Raw genomic sequence first — 20377 nt, 5'->3', positions numbered from 1 at the left:
GAAAAAGAAATACTAAAGGGAAATACCCAGCAGGAATGAAGTCACTGAAGCACTGAACTAAGGAAAGAGGAGAGTCCTGACATAAAGATTTGGGAGCCATGCCCACAAAAGACCCCACCAAAATAAATGAAATCATGAGAAGGGGTGTATGATATCTGTAAGTAAGATAATGTATAAAAAGAGGGACAGACACTGCCCACCAGGATGGAGTAAGAGTAACCAGATTTATCTTCCCACTTTAAACATCTACAAGAAAATAAGCCAAATTACATGAAACAACAATTTTCAGACACCAGACAAGAAGCAGTACAGACAATGATCCCTGAGAGAAGGGAAATAAATGAGGAGAGGCTTATAATAATTGCCCCATCTTACTGCCTGGAGGGTTTCTAGTCAGTAGCACAGAGAGGGGAAACTCAGAATCCAGCAGTCTTCCTGAGTTAGAGACAAGAGTTGACAATTCAGGAACGCTAAGGCAGCTAGAATTCATAGGGCAGAGTACCAGAAAGGAAAGAGCTGCATGGAAAGAGAGCCCTGGAGATGTGCAGGTAGCTTCCCTTATATGTTAGCTGCATGCTAGTCAGTGCATCTGTATGAAAAAACAACCTGAAGTCAGGGAAAAAATCACAGGTAAGCAGTAGGCAAATCCATTCTCAGAGGTCATAAAGGACAGGAATAGTTTATATTCACAACATCCACAGTGGAGACACCTCATAATATACAAGGAGCATTGCTTTAATTGTAGCACCAAGTTGGCCCTAGATTAAAGGTTGTCTGGTCTTATATAACACAACATAAAAATAATCATAAAAAGGATTAAATGCTTTCCAAGAAACTTAAAGCTCAATAATATTCGAAGGAAAAAAAAAATCCAGCAAATTAACAATGCGAAGTTCAGTGTCTGCCATCCAATCAAAATTATTCATCATGCAAAGAAGCAGGAAAACACAACTCATGACGAAGAGGAAATAAATCAATAAAAACAGATCAGAAATTACACAATGATAGAGTTAGTGGACAAGGACATTAAAACAACTAAAAAAAATATATGTTCAAGAAGGTAAGGGAAGGGAATTCCCTGGTGGTCCAGTGGTTAGGACTTGGTGCTCTCACTGCCAGGGGCCCAGGTTTGATCCCTGGTTGGGGAACTAAGATCCTGCAAGAAGATGTGGTACAGCAAAAAAAAAAATAGGTCAGGGAAGCATGTTTAAAAAAAAGACAGGGAAGATATGGAAGACATAAATCAAACATCTAAAAATGAAAATTTTAATGGATAAGATCACTGCAGAAGATTTGGGAATCTGAATTTACAGCAATAAAAACTATCTAAAATGAAACACAAAGTAAAAAAGACTACAGAGGGCTTCCCTGGTGGCGCAGTGGTTGAGAGTCCACCTGCCGATGCAGGGGACACGGGTTCGTGCCCCGGTCCAGGAAGATTCCACATGCCGCGGAACAGCTGGGCCTGTGAGCCATGGCCGCTGAGCATGCGCGTCTGGAGCCTGTGCTCTGCAACGGGAGAGGCCACGACAGTGAGAGGCCCGCGTACCACAAAAAAAAAAAAAAAAAAAAAAAAAAAAAAAAAAAAGACTAAAGAAAGGATATCTGTGAGCTGTGTAACAACTTACAGCCACTTAACATATGTGTAACTGGAGTCGCAGAAGACCGTGTGTGTGTGTGTGTGTGTGCGCGCGCGCGTGCATGTGCGTGCACCAGTGAGGAAGATGATGACAGAAAAAATTTTTTGATGAGACAATACCTGAAGAATTTTCAAACTTGATGAAAACCATAATCTTACAGATCCAAGCAGCTTAACAAACCTCAATCACAAGAAACATTAAGGAAACAACACTAAAGCACATCATAATTAAATTGCTTAAAACCACTGATAAAGAAGAAATCTAAAAAGAAAAAAGACATTATAAAGAGAAAAAAAAGAGAATGAAAGCAGACTTTTCACTGGAAATGATGAAAGCCAAAACTCAAAGTAGAGCAATATCTTTAAAGCACTAAAAGAAAAAGTCAATCTAGAATTCCATACCCAATGAAAATGTCTTTTAAGAAGTAACATGAAATGAAGACTTTTTTTGATACACAAAAGAATTCATTGTCAGCAGATGAGCAGTATAAGAAAATTAAAGGCAGTCCTTCAGACAGAAAGAAAGTGATACTAGATAGAAATCTGGATTTACACAAAGGAAAAAGCACCAGAAATGGTAAACACATGGGTAAAAATTAAAAGACTTATTAAAAAATTCTTAAAAAGATAAATGTTTAAACCTGAATTAGGGCTTCCCTGGTGGCACAGTGGTTAAGAATCTGCCTGCCAATGCGGGGTACATGGGTTTGAGCCCTGGTCCGGGAAGATCCCCCATGCCGCGGAGCAACAAAGCCCATGTACCACAACTACAGAGCCTATGCTCTAGAGCCTGTGAGCCATAACTACTGAGCCCGTGTGCCACAACAACTGAAGCCCGCACGCCCTAGAGCCCACCCTCTGCAACAAGAGAAGCCACCGCAATGAGAAGCCCGAGCACCAAAACAAAGAGTAGCCCCCACTCGCCACAACTAGAGAAAGCCTGTGCACAGCAATGAAGACTCAACACAGCCAAAGATAAAAAAAATAAAAAATAAAAACAAGCTAAATTAACAACAACATAGATATAATTCAATATACTGACAAGAAGTAAAATGCATGAGAATGCGCAGAAGCTACTGGAGTAGGAGTAAAAACTGGAAGTATACTGTTGTAATGCTCTTATACTATATGTAAAGAGGTATGCTACTACTTGAAGGTAGACTATAATAAGTTAAAGATGTGTATCATAAACCCTAAAGCAACCCAAAAGAAAATAAAACAAGAGATATAACTAATCAAATTAGCAAGATAAAACGGAATCATTAAAAACCAAAAAATTTCAATTCAAGAGAAGGGAGGAGGCTTCCCTGGTGGTGCAGTGGTTGAGAGTCCACCTGCGGATGCAGGGGACACGGGTTCGTGCCCTGGTCTGCAAAGATCCCACATACCGTGGAGTGGCTAGGCCCGTGGGCCATGGCCGCTGGGCCTGCGCGTCCAGAGCCTGTGCTCCGCAACAGGAGAGGCCACAGCAGTGAGAGGACCATGTACCACAAAAAAATAAAAAAAAGGAGAAGGGAGAAGAGAAAAAAGGGAACAAAAACAGACAAAGTAGAAAACAAATAGCCAGATGTTAATCACATTAAATGTAGATGGCCTGCCCAGATTAAAAGTCAGAGACTGTCAAATTGGATAAGAAAAAGTAAAACACAATTGTATGCTGTCTATAATAAAACCCAAGTTAACTACATAAAGACATAAATAAGTTAAATCTAAAAAGATGGAAAAACTATACCATGTTAATACTGATAAAAAGAAAGCTGCAGAGATTATATTAATATCAAAGTAGACTTCAGAGTAAATAATATTGCCAGGAACAAAAAGGTCATTTCATAACAATTAATGGATCCATTAACCAAGAGGACATAACAATCCTTAATGTTTATGCCCTATAATAGAGTTTTAAAATTCCTGAAGCAAAAACTGATAGAACTGAAAGGCACAGACAGTCATTTCTATAAATACAAAGTCAGAGACTTCAACACCCCTCTCTTAATAGTTAACAGAATAAGTAGATAGAATATCAGTAAGGACACAGGAGACTTGAATAATCTGAATTCAGTGATTTATAGAAAACTACCTAATAACAGAATACATATTATTTTCAATAGCGTGGAGAACATTTATCAAAATGGACCATATTCTGAGAATAAAACAAGTCTCAATAAATTTTTTTTTTTTTTTTTTTTTGCGGTACGTGGGCCTCTCACTGTTGCGGCCTCTCCCGCTGTGGAGCACAGGCTCCGGATGCACAGGTTCAGTGGCCATGGCTCACGGGCCCAGCCGCTCCGCGGCATGTGGGATCCTCCCACACCAGGGCACAAACCCATGTCCCCTGCATCGGCAGGTGGACTCTCAACCACTGCGCCACCAGGGGAGCCCCTCAATAAATTTTTAAAAATTCGCATCATACAAAGTATGTTTTATAACCACAAATTAGAAATCAATAACAGAAAACCTGGAAAATCTACAAATACTTGAAAACTAAACAACACACTTCTGAATAACCCACGCGTTAAAGAACAAATCACAAAAGAAATTAAAAGTATTTGGAACGGAATGAAAATAAAAAACAAAATTTATGGGATGCAGCTAAAGCAACGTTTAGAAGGAAATTTATAGTTTAATGCTTGTATTGAAAAAAAAGAGAAAGGTCTCAAATTAATGACATAAGCTTTTAATCTAAAGAAGCACAGACTGACCCGAAATAGCAGTAGAAACAAAACAAAAAAGAGCACATATCAGGGCTTCCCTGGTGGCGCAGTGGTTGAGAGTCCGCCTGCCGATGCAGGGGACATGGGTTTGTGCCCCGGTCCGGAAGGATCCCGCATGCCGCGGAGTGGCTGGGCCCGTGAGCCATGGCCGCTGAGCCTGCGCGTCCGGAGCCTGTGCTCCGCAACGGGAGAGGCCACAGCAGTGAGAGGCCCCCATACCGGAAAAAAAAAAAAAAAAAAAAGAGCACATATCAATAAAACTGAAAACAGAAAAACAACAGAGAAACTCAATGAAACCAAAAGCTGGTTCTTGGAGAAAAATCAATAAAATTGATAAACCTCTTGCTAGACTAATCAGGAAAAAGAGAAAAGATGAAAATTATGGCTTTCAGGAGTAAGAAAGGGCAAATCAATATAGATCCTACAGACATTAAATGGAATATTCGGAACAACTTCATGACAATAAATTTGATAACTTAAGATGAAATGGTCAAATTCCTTGAAAGACACAACCTACCAAAGTTCACCCAGAAGATTTAGATAACGTGACTAGCCCTACTTCTATTAAAAGAATGGATTTTGTAGTTAAAACCCTTCACACAAACAAAAGGAAACTTCAATCATCAGGAAGGAAAAAATAGCAATAACAATATCTAGGTAAATATAACAGACCAGAAGTTCGCATACTTTTTCTGTAAAGGGCCAGACAATAACTATTTTAGGCTTAATGGGTCATGTGAGATATATATATATCATGAGTTGGTGTATGCATATATATATATACCAACTCAACTCCGCTGGTAAAGTATAAAAGCAAGACAGACAACACATAAATGATTGAGCATGTCTGTATTCCAATAATACTATATTTTATGAAATCTGAAGTCTAAGATTTTCATGTATCATGATATATTCTTCTTTTGATGCTTTTCAATCACTTAAAAGAGCAAAATGAACCCAAAGCAAGCAAAAGGAAGGAAATAATAAAAAGCAGAATTTGGTGAAATTGAAAACAAAAAAAAAAAAACAGAGAAAATTCAAACTAAAATCTCATTCTTTCAAAGATTAGTAAAACTGGCAAGCTTCTAAGCCAGACTGATAAAGAAAAAAAGAAAAAAGACATATCACTGATACCAAGAACGTCTAGATTTGGAGATGACGTGATTTCTATGTAGAAAATCCTAAGGAATTGCCAAAAAGTGACTAGAACTAATAAGTGGGTTTAGCATGATTGCAGGATATAAGGTCAATATTAAAAAAGCAACTATTTCTACACAACAGCAATCAACAATCAGAAATTGACAATTTAAAAAATACTATTTACAACAGTGTCAAAAAATGAAATAGGGATCAACTGACAAAAGATATGCAAGATCCACGCACTGAAAACTACAAAACATTGCTGAAAGAAATTGAAGACCTAAATAAATGGACAGATACATTGTGTCCGTGGGTTAGAAGACTCAATATTGCTAAGATGCCAATTCTCTCCCCAATTAATCCATACATTTGAGGCAATCTCCATCAAAACTTGAGACCTTTTATAAAAATTGACAAACTGATTAGAATATTTATTTGGAAATGCAAAGGACCTAGAATAGACAAAAGTTAAAAGACTTACACTACTGCTTTTAAGACACATTATGATGCTATAGCAATCAAGACATAACACACACATAGCTCAATGGAATAGAAAAGATTCCTAAAATAGACCCACACATGTATGGTTAGTTGATTTCAATAAAGATGTCATGGTATCTCAATGAAGAAAAGATAATCTTTTCAAAAAATTGTGTTGGAACAACTGGATAGCCTTAAGCAAAAAGATGAACCCTGTTATGTCACACCCTATACAAAATTTAACAAAAATGGATCACAGATCTAAGAGCTGAAACTATAAAGCTTCTAGTAGAAAATATAGGAGAAAATCTTAGTGACCTTGGGTTTGGCAAAGATTTTTTTTAATACATGACAAAAAACAGGAACTATACAAAGAAACTGATGAACTGGTAACTGATAAATTTAAAATGGTGGTTCTTCAAATGACACTGTTACAAATATTAAAAGTCAAACCACAGACCAGGAGAAAATATCTGCAAAACATATATCTGACAAAGGACTTGCATTTAGAATACATAAATAACTCTTACAACTCAGTAATAAAAAGGGAAACAACTCAATTTTTTAATAATGGACAAAAGACCTGAACAGACATTTAACCAAAGAAAATACAGAAATGACAAATAAGCATGGCAAATGTTCAATATATCATTAGGCATTGAGGAAATGCAAACAAAAACACAATCAGGTGCTATTACATAGCTATTAGAATGAGTAAATTAAAAAGATTGATCATACCAAGAGTTGGTCACAATGTGGAGCAACTAGAAACACTGCTTATAGGAATGTAAAATGGTACGACTGTGGAAAATAGTCTTGGCAGTTTCTTAAACTATAAAGCCTACACCTACCATATGGTGTACCCATTCCACTATAACATGTTTCCATACAGAAATGAAAGCATACATCCTCAGAAAGACTTATACATTAGTGTTCATAGCAGCTTTATTCGTGATAGCCCAAAACTAGAAGCAACCTAAAAACCTGCACACAGGTGAATGGATAAATAAATTGTGGTTATATCCATATTAGGGAATACTACTAACAATAAAAAGGAAATCAATTATTGATACATGTGACAACTACAGAAAAATCTCAAAAGAATTATGCTGAGTGAAAGAAGCCAGACCAAAAAGAAAGGAAAAAAAAAGGAGTGCACACTGTAGGATTCCATTTATATAAAATTTTTTAAATTTATAGTGACAGAAAGCAGACCAGACTACAGATGAGAGATGGGAAGGAAGAGAGGGATGCAGGAACAAATTACAAAGAGGCACCAGGAAACATCTGTGGGTGACAGATATGTTCATCTTGACTGTGGTGATACTTTCTGTTTCGCCAGTGTATACGTATGTCAAAAGTTATCAAACTGTTATACTTTAAATATGTAGACATTGTTGTACCTCAATTATACTTCAATAAAGCTGTAAAGAAAGAAAAAAAGTAGAATGAAGTGTCAAGTACAGAACTTTGGAGAACCCTGACATTTAAGGATAGAAGAAAGAAAAGGAATCACTAAAGAAGAAAAAAAAACTGATCACAGGCAGGATAAGATGCAAATTATTACAGTTATCAATTTCAGGGGAGTTGTAAACAGTGTAGAATGGTAGAGAAATTAAGAAAGTTGGTGATTAAGATAAGACCAGTGGATTTAGACATTAGGATATATGTATTAAAAGAGCAACACTCAGAGGTCACCAAAGAGACCAGTACTGAAGTCAGAATGTCAAGGGTTAGGGCTTCCCTGATGGCGCTGGTTGAGAGGATAAGATGCAAATTATTACAGTTATCAATTTCAGGGGAGTTGTAAACAGTGTAGAATGGTAGAGAAATTAAGAAAGTTGGTGATTAAGATAAGACCAGTGGATTTAGACATTAGGATATATGTATTAAAAGAGCAACACTCAGAGGTCACCAAAGAGACCAGTACTGAAGTCAGAATGTCAAGGGTTAGGGCTTCCCTGATGGCGCAGTGGTTGAGAGTCCGCCTGCCGTTGCAGGGGACATGGGTTCGTGCCCCGGTCCGGGAAGATCCCACGTGCCGTGGAGCGGCTGGGCCCATGAGCCATGGCCGCTGAGCCTGCACATCCAGAGCCTGTGCTCCGCAACGGGAGAGACCACAGCAGTGAGAGGCCCGCGTACCGCCAAAAAAACCCCAAAAAACAAAAAACGAATGTCAAGGGTTAAGAGAACGGGAGGTCAATGAGTGACAGCAGAAGGACAGCACTCACCTGAGAAGTATTCAAACAAAAAAGAGAGAAAGTTGATGCAAGACAGAAGTTTCACTCATTAGTTATATGCTCTTTTCCTTCTTGACAACCATAGACAATATAAATGCATTTATGTTTTACTGGCATAATAATCAAAGATGTCATTAAAGATGTCAATCTACCGTATCATTACATTTTTTTTTCCAGGACCAAAAGCATTATGACATTTAAATAAAAATGTTCCTGACAACTTTAACCACCCTTCCAAAGTTCAATACCTATGAAATGAGTGATGGGGGAGGATCCTCTGGTAACAACCCTGTTGAGGACCTGCTCCAGAATTTCTTGTCTGATCATCTCATGGATCTAAAAAGAAGGGAAGAACCAATAAAATATTCCTTGGTGACCTTCAGCTTACAATTATATCAACGCATGTTAGGGAGATTAAAGAACAGTTTGAATATGGGTAAAACCGGACTGTTTATTTCAAAGACAAATATAATGTGAATCATCTGGAAAGAATCACTCAATTCTACCCTCTTTCTGTGCTCAGACAATTCATTAGCAGGGGAAACTTTTATTAGCCTAAAAGAGAGATCATATGAAAGTACTGCTACATATAAGGTCCAGCATCAAACAGGAATAATTCTACCTAGGTATCTATTACATGTCAACGTCCATATTCCTGACAGTATGCACAACTTTTATTTTAAAATTTAAAAGCCCACAAAAATTTCTGAAAACCTAGAAAATCTTCACCAAGCCCTTCTCAGTTTCTACAAGCACAGCAACTGCCTAAAAAATGACCTGTTTTGGGCTTCCCTGGTGGCGCAGTGCTTGAGAGTCCGCCTGCCGATGCAGGAGACGCGGGGTCGTGCCCCGTTTCGGGAAGATCCCACATGCCGCGGAGCGGCTGGGCCCGTGAGCCATGGCCGCTGAGCCTGCGCATCCGGAGCCTGTGCTCCGCAAATGGGAGAGGCCACAACAGTGAGAGGCCCGCATAACGCAAGAAAAAAAAAAAAAAAAAAAAAAAAAAATGACCTGTTTTGAATTTTTACTTGAATTTTAGTTAAACTTCATATCTGAACTTGATAACTTTGGGATACAGACTAATTACTTTCAGACCCTGGACTAATCATCTGATTATCAGTAAATTATATGTTCTATAGATAGCTTGACAAAGCCAACATCTGTGCGAAATGAAGTGGAACCTTCTTAGTTTTAAAAAAGATTAATTTAAAAACAAAAACCATTTTCTTATTCTAAGAATGTTTTTAATCAGATTATGGTTAAGGAGAGTCATATGTATCTAATACACAATTCTCAAGGACTATTATATGGCATTCATTTCATAGTTCTGGATCAGAACATCAGATTTACATTTAAATTGGCCTCCAAATAACATTTTCAGCAGATACTTTTGATGTGTAGATACAGTGAACAATTGAATGTAAAGATGATGTCTTAGAGAAATCACTAGCAAAGCAAATTTGTTTAGTCTCAGATATGATCTTTTTTTAACTTGAAATGAATTTTTGAAAGCTACTTCAGAAATTAAGATTGAGATGATAGTCATAATATGGTAATGAATTAAAAGAGTGTAAATTCCCCAATTTGGTTCTTCAAAAACAATGAACCAATAAGCATGATTCTTCAAGCTTGATGTTCTACAGCAACCTAAAAGATTATTTTTTGTATAAGGGAATTTTAAAAACCCAGAAATGATTTACTGCTAGAGGAAGAAGAGGAAATCATGAGGAAGTTAACTTATACTCAAACTTCTAAGAAATGGTCAGGAAGAACAGAAATTAGAATAAATGAAAATCTCATATAAATAAAAAGTGAGAAAGTAAGTATTCCATCAAATGGGTCTATAATGTTTCAATTACTATCCCAATCTCTGTTCTGGGAAACTGCTACATACTCAAATTGCCCTGTCCCCCAAACTCCCAAGTTAATGCCCTATTTATTAGGGAATGGTTACTAAACTAGAGTCTCACCTTGAAAGTTTCCAACAGGATATTAGCTCCCAGCTTACATGCATGCTGGTTTGGCATTCTAGAAAGACCAGAGCTGGCTTCAATAGTCTTTCCATCAAGAATCTTCTTTGGCCCATAGGAATCCATTAAAATGAAGCCAAGTTCTACCAGGCCCTGAGTAACATGATCCCAACTGTGAACACTGCAAGAAAACAAAGTTTAGTTAAGAAGAAAAACTTAGTAAAATACCTTACCTCTATATTCTCTGCCATGTTACATACTTCCCAAACTTGACCTGGATAACCAACACTCCACATAAATTCTGAATTTCTTAATGAACAGTAATGGGAATGGTAGGCAAGCAATCTCTACCGACAGAACACCGAGAAAATCCAAAAACTACAGAACATTAAAAAACATATGAGGGGCTTCCCTGGTGGCGCAGTGGTTAAGAGTCCGTCTGCTGATGCAGGGGACGCGGGCTCGTGCCCCGGTCCGGGAAGATCCCACATGCCCAGAGCAGCTGGGCCCGTGAGCCATGGCCGCTGAGCCTGCGCGTCCGAAGCCTGTGCTCCGCAACGGGAGAGGCCACAACAGTGAGAGGCCCGCATACCACAAAAAAAACAAAAACAAAAACATATGAGGCAGAGCAGCACTCTGAGAGGATGACAACATGCTCGAGGATTAGGGCAATGCCACACCTAGAAGATTAGCCCTTGGTACAGCCTACCACTACCCTCAAGTCACAGAGGCAGAAGGTGTTAAAAGATACAGCACTCTCAGACAAACTGATGGGGAATATCAAAAACGATAATAAGGAGATAAGCAATAACCACCAAATACAAGAAAACAATATCACCACGAAAGAGAAGCACCAAACTCAATGAAGAGAACTAATCGCTAAGGGAAAAGGTTAATGGAACAAAGAGAAGATTTTAAAAGTCTAATGAATATCCTCAGAGAAATAAGAAAGAATATTATAGCATGAAACAAAAAATGAACTGTTATGAAAATAGAACCAATTAAAAATTTTGGAAATAAAAAACATGATGGATAGAGTGAAAAACTCAATAAATGGACCTAAGAATAAAATGGGCAGAGCTGAAGAAATAATTATTGAGAAGAGTGAGCTAAGGAATTTTTGTTCAACTTGACACAAAAAGACAAAAATATGAAAAACGTGAAAGAAAAATTAAGAGATACAGCACACAGATCAAGAAATTCCAACAGTTAGTAAGAGACAACAGAGAGAAAAAGGGGAGACAGTAGTCAAAGAAAATAGAAGAAGAAAATCATTACAGAGTTTAGGAAAGACATGACTCCTTACAGTGAGAGGGCACACCAATTACCAAGCAGAAATGAATTAAAAAAGAACTTACATAAACATAAATTGTGTTAAATTTCAGAAGATCAAGGATAAAAATAAAGTCTTAAAAGTTCCCATGAAGAAAAATAACAGATTATCTAAAATAATACAAGAATCAGATAACCATCAGACTTTTCATCAACAATTCTAGATGCAAAGACAATGTAAAACTGATTACAAACTCAGAATTTTAAACCTCGTCCAACTATTACCGTTCAAGTGGAAGAGCCAAACAAAGACATTTTCAGATATGAAAAGTTTACTATCCACAAACCATATCAGAAAGGATTACTGCAAAAAATATATACTTATGGCATATTTCCAAGTGAAAAGTATGAGGTTCAAAAGATAGATGTAAACAAAGAAACCAGTAAAATTATGAAGTCTAAATAAGTATAGTCTGTTAATAATCTTAACAAGAATGAAGTGGAGAAATGTGTGCTGTGGGCTAAAGTTCCCATCTTGGAGGGAGGAGACAGTTGTAGTCAGTTTGCTACAAAATATTTATCTGTAACATGAAAGAGCTCATACATGATTGGTAAACAGGGGTTGGTAAGTATAACCTGGAAGTTGTATTGGTTCATAGGTGATTTTTTTTTCCTAGTACATTAATGTTCTGCATGTCTAAGTATCTGCAGGTAAACACAAAGTATGTCAATAGAGCTAAATATAGCAAACCATGGAGACAAACCACAGACAAAGCATGACACAGTAAAGACTGTTATAACGGCTAACGTATATTCTGAAATACAACATTAAACATGAAAGTAACAACCAGGATGGTTACCAGTTTCTTCAATTTGATTTAAAATGGATTTGCCTAAAACTGCTAATTTAATTGTCTAAAACTGCTAATTCAATTCCATCCATCAGTCCCAAACTCCAACAGTTAAAGTAAATAAAACTTGGTTTTCTACTCACCTAAAAAGCCAATGAAGACTCAGGCCAACAGAGTAGTAATAGCATTAAAGGAAATAGCATGAAAGGAGCAAAGGTACCTACTTCAGTTTTGTATCCTTGCTATCAAGGTGGCCAAGAACTCAGCCCTTGGGATTCAAGGATCTTCTGATCTTAACACTAAATACCCTATGAACCTTATAGTTCATGAACTTACCTATTCTTTACCACTTCCAAGATCATGGTTGAAACACAACATCTATGAGGAACTAGATTCTGAAGAAATTTTGAGCCTTGGAGAAGCTGAAGATCCTTAAAGCTTTTTATAACCAAAGACTTTAAAAGGTCAAATACCTAATATAATGAAAGAAATAGGAAAATGAAGCAAAAAAGATAGCCCATACTATAGAATCTTAACCCTGTAACTGTTCCTACTTGCTGCCATACACTCATATCCCTATGACAACTGTTTCACTGATGAGTATGATACAAAAATTATGACTTACAGTGGGAACTTAAAAGAGCTGAAGACAGGTCTTCCTTGAGAGAAGAAGAGCTAAAAATCAATATTACCCACAACCAGAGAAACACATATGAGAAAAAAGGGTAAAGGATTTTAATATTTTCATTCTTTCAAATAACAGATTCTCAATAATTTCAAGTTGATCAGGGACAGTTTCTTAGAAAGCTACAACATAATACAACTGCAATGAATACCCAGCTAAACTTCCCATTCTTGCTACTTGGACTGTGTGATGTTTCCACTCTTATTCCCATCTCACCACCTGGCTTACCACACAATAGGAAGTGGAGGTATAAACCAAGTATCTGAAGAAGTCTTCAAGCAGCCCACAGAGAACAGTGTGGGCCTACATTCTTATAGGGGAATATGCTGCTGGCAGGGTGCGAGTGGAATTGTTTAGGAAAAGATAATAATAATAAAAAAAGACTATTGTACACTTTATCAACTACAGAAGGAACCAAAAAGTCATTCATAAATACCTGTTCCTCAAATCTTTGTATTCTTGTTACAGAGAGGAAGAGGGCAATGCTGAAAGGACATATATTACTACTGAAATCTCCTTGTTGTCCTGCCTAGAACAGATAAACCAAAAAGGAGTCATAACTTACATCTGAAAAGTATAACATATCCTACTTAAAAACAAGTCCTTAGATGGATCAGAAACCTAAATATAAGAGCTAAAACTATAAAACTATAAAACTATAAAACTTTTAAAAGGAAACACAGTAGGAAATCTTCAAGACTTTGGATTAAAGATTTCTTAGACACAATAACAAAAACATAATTTATATAAGAAAAAAACTGATAAACTGGATCTCATTAAAAATCAAAACTTTTGTGCTTCAAGACACCATTAAGAAAATGAAACAAGCCACAGACTGAAAAAAATACTTGCTAATAACATACATGATAAAGGACTTGTACCCATGATATACAAAGCAGTCTTAAAACTCTCTAAGTCGCAATCAAAAAACGGGCAAAAGATCTGAATAGACATTTCATCAAAGATATCAGAACAACTAAATAAGCACATGAAAAGATGTTTGGTTATCATCAGTCACTAAGGAATTGCAAAGTAAAACTTCTATGAGATACTGTTTCACAGCTATTAGAATAGGTATATTAAAAAAAAAAAAGACAGTAACAAACATTGGCCAGGATGTGGATAAACAGGAGCCCTCATACAGTGCTGACGGATATGTAAAATGATGTAGCCACTTTGGAGAACAATTTGGTAGTTTCTTTAAATTATAAACATATGGGACTTCCCCAGTGGTCCAGTGATTAAGACTCCGTGCTTCCACTGCAGGGGGCGCAGGTTCGATCCCTGATCAGGGAACTATGATCCCACATGCCACACGGCATGGCCAAGAAAAAAGGAAAACATTATATATATATATATATATATATACACATACATACATACATATATATATATACATACATACATATATATATATATATATAGAGAGCAGCTTTCCCTCTGCCTTTTCATTGCTACTGGAGAGCTTTTCTCCACCAGGAAAACAGGCGCCTGCTTCCCCAAGGCCTTTCCTGCCCCCTCCATCTTCACCATTTTTAAGTGTAAAATTTGGTATCATTAAGTACATTCATAATGCTGTGCAGCCATCGTCGGTCTCCATTTCCAGAACTTTTTCATCATCCCAAACAAAAACTCTGCCGTTTAAGCAATAACTCACTATTTCTACTTCCTCCCAGCCCGTAGTAAGTTATTTTCTACTTTCTGTCACTATGAATTTGACATAATGTTTCGAGGTTCATCCATGTTGTAGCAAGTGTCAGAACTTTATTCCTTTTTATGGCTGAATAATCGTCCATTGTATGTAGAGTACATTTTGTTTATCCATTTATCTGTTGACAGACGCTGGTTTGTTTTACTCTTTTGGCTATTGTGAATAATGCTGCTATGAACATTGTTGGACAAATATCTGCTAGAGTCCCTATTTTCAATTCTTTTGGGTATACACCTAGCTGCAGAATTGTTGGGCCATATGGTGGTTCTATATTTAACATTTTGAGGAACCACCCAACATTTTTTCCACAGCAGCTGTACCGTTTTACGTTCCCCATCACAATGTGCCTGCCCTCATAGTTTACCCTCCACCAGGGCATACAGGTGATAATCAGACAAACTGATGTATCATATCAGCCAGGGACAAATGCTGGGAAGATAAATAGAGCTGGGCAAGGGATCAGGACTGCTGGGGCAAAGGGTGGGCAGGGGGTCTGCTTGAGGAAGTGACATCTAAGCCAAAACCTAAATGAAGTGATGGACTGAACCGGAAGGCAAGGGGTGTTCCATATGGAAGGCACAGCACGTGCAAAGTCTCTGCAGTAGGAACGTGTTCAGTGCGTCTGAGGAGCAGCAGGGAGCCAGGGTGGCTGCAGAGCAGTGAGTGGGCAGGAAGCAGAGGTGGACAGAGAACCTGCAGGTGAGGGCTGTGGATCTTATTCCAAGCGGGATGAAAACCACTGGAGTGTTTTAAACAGGGGTGTAGTATAATCTGAGTTAACATTTTTGAAGGAACCTCTCTGGCTGCTGAGGCCACGGGGCTGGGGTAGTCATCCAGGAGAGAAGTGATGGGGACCAGCCCCGGGCGACGGAGCTGACTTGGATGTGGGGCCAGAGAAAGAGGGCGGTCAACGATGACTTCTCTTCAACTCTCCTTGCTGCCAGGCCTTTGCCTGAGCTGTTCCCTCTGCCCGGAATGCCCTTCCCTCCTTTTGCCTGGACAACTGCTACTCCCGCATCAGTTCACCTGGCTCTCACCTCCCTGACTCCGCTTCTCCCCAGGCCCCCACCGGGCTGAGTCGGGAGCCCTTCTTCTGTGTTCCCACAGTGATCCCAGTCTCCTCCCAGTCCTGTACTCGTCATAACTCTAGGAATGGCCTGTTACTACACCTGTACCCCAACCTGGACCGAGTATGAGAGAGGGAGAGAGGGAGGGAGAGGGAGAGACAGAGAGAGAGGGAGGGAGAGAGGGAGAGAGTGAAGGAGAGAGGGAGAGGGAGAGAGAGAGGAGAGAGAAAGAGAGAAAGAGAGAGAGAGAGAGAGATAAATGTATTACATAACCCAGAAATTCCACTTGTAGGTATCTACCCAAGAGAAATGAAAACATATGTCCACACAAAGACATGCATGTGAATGTTCACAACAGCATTATTCATAATAGCCAAAAAGTAAAAACTCAAATGTCCATCAACTGGTGAACAGCTAAACAATGGATATGTCTATACAATGGAATACTAGTTAACAATAAAAAGGAATGAAATACTTGTAAGTGCTATAACATGGATAAACCTCAAAAATTATGCTGAATGAAAGAAGCCATACACAAAAGATTACATATTGTATGATTCTATTTATATGAAATCAGGAAAGGTAAATCTATAGAAACAGGCATGAAGGATCTTATGAGGTGATGAAAATGTTCTAAAACTGAATTATGATGATGGTTGCACAACTGGGTAAACTTATAAAAAATCAATGAATTACACACTTAAAATGGGTGTATTTTTTTTTCTTTTTTTTTGGCTGTGTTGGGTCTTCGTTGCTGTGCGTGGGCTTTCTCTAGTTGCAGTGAGCGGGGGCTACTCTTCGTTGCGGTGCGTGGGCTTCTCATCGTCCTGGGTTCTCTTGTGCAGCACGGGCTCTAAGCGTGCAGGCTTCAGTAGTTGTGGCACGTGGGCTCAGCAGTTGTGCTTTGCAGGCTCTAGAGCTCAGGCTCAGTAGTTGTGGTGCACAGGATTAGTTGTTCCACGGCATGTGGGATCTTCCTGGGCCAGGGCTTGAACCCGTGTCCCTTGCATTGGCAGGCAGATTCTTAACCACTGTGCCACCAGGGAAGCCCCAAATGGGTGTATTTTATGTTATGTAAATTGTACCTCAATAAAGCTTAAAAAATAGGTCTTTGAGCCCTGAAAGAAATGACAAGAAACAAAAGAAAAAAGGAATACAGCTTCCCTGGTGGAGCAGTGGTTAACAATCCTCCTGCCAATGCAGGGGACATGGGTTTGATCCCTGGCCCAGGAAGATTCCACATGCTGCAGAGCAACTAAGCCCATGCATCACAACTACTGAGTCTGCATGCCACAAATACTGAAGCTCGCGCGCCTAGAGCCTGTGCTCTGCAGCAAGAGAAGCCACGACAATGGGAAGCCCATTCACTGCTATGAAGAGTAGCCCTGGCTCGCCGACTAGAGAAAGCCTGTGCACAGCAATGAAGACCCAAAACAGCCAAAAGTAAAAACAAATAAATTAATCAATTAAAAAAAAGAAAAAAAAGGAATAAATATAAAATCAAAGATGAATAAAACAGAAAACCAACAAACAAATATAAAAGTCGATAAAGCTGGTTCTTTGAAAAGATCAATAATATACTTACTGTAAACCTAAATAAAAAGAAGAGTGAACAGATACAGAGAAGACAAAGGAGCTTTAAAGGCTAGTTCCTACATCATGGTCTTTAAATATCCTTTCCTACAGAAGGGACCCAAGGCTCCTTAGAGAAAACAGGATGGGGTAAGGAAAATACAAGTGTGTCTTGGATAGCTTATGCCACAGAAGTGCTCAAAGACTAATGGGGCCATGTCAGAAGGACACATAAGCCTACCTCAAGGATACAATTAGCCAAATATGGGTCACTCTGGGTACTGCATACAAGCAGACTGAATTTTAAAAGGTTCACTGGCTGCATAACAATATCCAAAAAAATGGGGGGGGGTGGCTCTTTTCACAGAAGAAAACCAGCTAATAATGTAGAAGGAATGACAGAATTGAAATTTTCTAATCTTAATTCTACCATTTTGCAACTCCCAGTATAATTAGTGATTTAGGCTAAGAATCATCAGTAGACGGGAAAACAAAATCCAGTGTGAAAGGTTGCTGAGGAAAAGAATTTTCGCATGCCTCGAATTATGATCCCATGGATTACTTTCTAATTACAAAGGGAAACATATATCTTTGCAAATGAAGAAAACTGATGGTCACTGTCTTGATCAAATGATTTGGCTAAGACTGCCTGATACTATGAGCCTTTTGACATAATGCAACAGAATAGTGGTTGGCAAACTACAGCCTCTGGGACAAATCTAGCCCATCACCTATTCTTGTACAGCCCATGAGCTAAGACTGATTTTCACTTTTTTAATTGTTGAGGGGAAAAACAACCATCAAAGGAAGAATAATATTCTGTGACACACGAAAATTAAATAAAAGTCAAACTGGGCTCCCCTGGTGGCGCAGTGGTTGAGAGTCTGCCTGCCGATGCAGGGGACGCGGGTTCGTGCCCCGGTCCAGGAAGATCCCACATGCCGCGGAGCGGCTGGGCCCATGAGCCATGGCCGCTGGGCCTGCGCGTCTGGAGCCTGTGCTCCGCAACGGGAGAGGCCGCAACAGTGAGAGGCCCGCGTACCGCAAAAAAAAAAAATAATAAAATTCAAATTGCAGTGCCCATGTAGTTTCATTGGCACACAGCCACAGTCATTCATTTATGTGTTGTTTCTGGCTGCCTTCTTGCTACGACAGTAGGGCTGAGTAGCACTGACAGAGACCGTATCACCTGCAAAGCCTAAAATAGTTAGTGTCTGTCCCTTTAGAGAAAGTCTGCTGACCCCAACAAGAGAAAGTATACAACAACACTTATGACATATTCTTGCCAAAAATGTTTAACTTGAATCTAATCATGAGGAAAAAGACAAATCTGACAATGAGAGACACAAGAAAACTGGGCTGGATGCTTCAAAAAACTCAGTGAAAGGGTATTAATCCTTATTCTTAGGAAACATCTGTGGAAGTATTCAGGCATTGACAGGTCATGATTTCTTCTTTTAAATGCTTCAGAAAAAAATCTATACTTGTGAGAAAGTGACATAAGGTAAATGTAGCAAAATACTTAAAAAGAGTTCAAAACATTTCTAATTTTTATCTTACTACTTCACAAATATTTAATGATGAATGACTTAGCTTCACAAAACCCCACAATATATTACTAGAAATAGGCAATTTCCCCAATTCACAAATACAGAAACAGAGGTCAAGACTGAAGCTCACAGAATAATGGAGTTAAGGTTAAATTTTGAGTTTCCTGCTCAACAGTCTTCACCTTTTTTTTTCTTTTTAAACACTAAAACACTTAAGGTATGGTTTTAAAACAGAACTTGCTTAAGAATGTAGTGATATCATATATCTTCCACTTTCAAAGTAAAAAAAAAGAGATCCTCTAGACCCAGGGTAGTTCTACAATATTTCTATGTATTTGTTTCCTGTCATTAACCGGCATAAAAGAGGCTTGAGTTCAAACATCCCTGTTTCATAAAAAGATCCTGGATCTCCTTAAGAGTGTGGGGCTACCTTTAAGAGTTTCAGTAGTTCTCTCCCTAGTTCACAGTCCAACTTGATGGCAAACACAATGTGTAGAATAATGGTGCCTTCCACGTGACGAAGTTCACCTGATGGTACAGTAACAAAATCCAACAGCCTAAAAGATTCAACAGAATGGTATGAGCTATCGTTTGGGAAAGAGACAACAGTGCATATGCTCATATGAACAAATAGAAAAACTCAAGCTGAACTAATATGATCATTGGAGGCAGGCACAAAGTACAAAATCTACTGTCTCATTCTCTGCTCCTTTTTACAAAACTTCTTGAAAGAACTGTCTATAGTCATTATTTCCACTTCTTTACCTCTTCCCAGTTCAATTCAATTCAATTAGGCTTCTGTCCCCTCCCTAACCTCCCTTCCAATGCTATTTGTAGCCCTTGCAAGAATAATCAAATGACCTCTACACTGTCAAAACCAATAACCAAGTTTCATCTTAATTAAAGCCTCAGCAGATTTGACACAGTTGACCCCTTCTTTCTTGAAACATTTTCTTCTCTTAGCTTCTGGGGCATTGTCACTGGCCTCTTAATTATTTGTGCTGGCTCATCCTCCCTTTAAATGGTGAATGCCTCTGAGCTCAATCTTGCGTTTCTTTCTCTTCTCTTCACGATTTCCCTAGGTGACCCTATCCAGTCTGAAGGCTTTAGTCCTTTCCAAGCTGTATCTCCTGTCCTGACCTCTCTCTAAAACCCCAGACTGCTCAACACCTCCATATGGGATACTCATATACATCTCAAACTTACATGGTCAAAACTGAGCTTACTTCCCCCTAAACTTGCTTTTTGTCAGTCTTTCCTAACTCAGTATACAAGACTACCTTCTAATCAATTGCTCAAGCCAAATAACTAAAAGTTATTCCAGATTAGAAGCAGTACGCTGAAACAGGATTAAAGGCACGAATTCTGCAGCCAAACTGCTTGAATTCAAATCCCAGGTCCACCAATTTATGGCTACATAATCCTTGGAAATTCCTTAATTTCTCTGTGCCTTGGTTTCTATATGCATAAAACAGAGGGGAAAGAGAGG

The 20377-nt window shown here is 38.6% G+C and overlaps 1 protein-coding gene and 1 non-coding gene across 3 annotated transcripts in view; one reads left to right on the top strand and one right to left on the bottom strand.

Annotated features, from left to right (window-relative positions):
- FANCI (FA complementation group I) overlaps positions 1-20377 on the bottom strand; it is a 77482-nt gene that overhangs the window by 37950 nt on the left and 19155 nt on the right. For both annotated transcript variants that reach the window (XM_007470517.1, XM_007470518.1), the window contains exons 9-13: positions 19319-19445; positions 13425-13517; positions 12640-12776; positions 10181-10361; positions 8459-8546 (exon numbers count right to left, since the gene is read on the bottom strand). In XM_007470517.1, the coding sequence (XP_007470579.1) occupies positions 8459-8546; positions 10181-10361; positions 12640-12776; positions 13425-13517; positions 19319-19445 (626 nt within the window). The remainder of the gene's footprint in view (positions 1-8458; positions 8547-10180; positions 10362-12639; positions 12777-13424; positions 13518-19318; positions 19446-20377) is intronic.
- On the top strand, positions 1076-1148 carry TRNAE-CUC (transfer RNA glutamic acid (anticodon CUC)). Its single transcript has one exon. It is a non-coding gene; the product is annotated as a tRNA-Glu (tRNA).

The sequence above is a fragment of the Lipotes vexillifer genome, unplaced genomic scaffold (genome assembly GCF_000442215.2).
Source record: "Lipotes vexillifer unplaced genomic scaffold, Lipotes_vexillifer_v1.1 scaffold412, whole genome shotgun sequence".
Classification (NCBI taxonomy): domain Eukaryota; kingdom Metazoa; phylum Chordata; class Mammalia; order Artiodactyla; family Lipotidae; genus Lipotes; species Lipotes vexillifer.
This window is presented reverse-complemented; position numbering and strand designations above follow the sequence as displayed.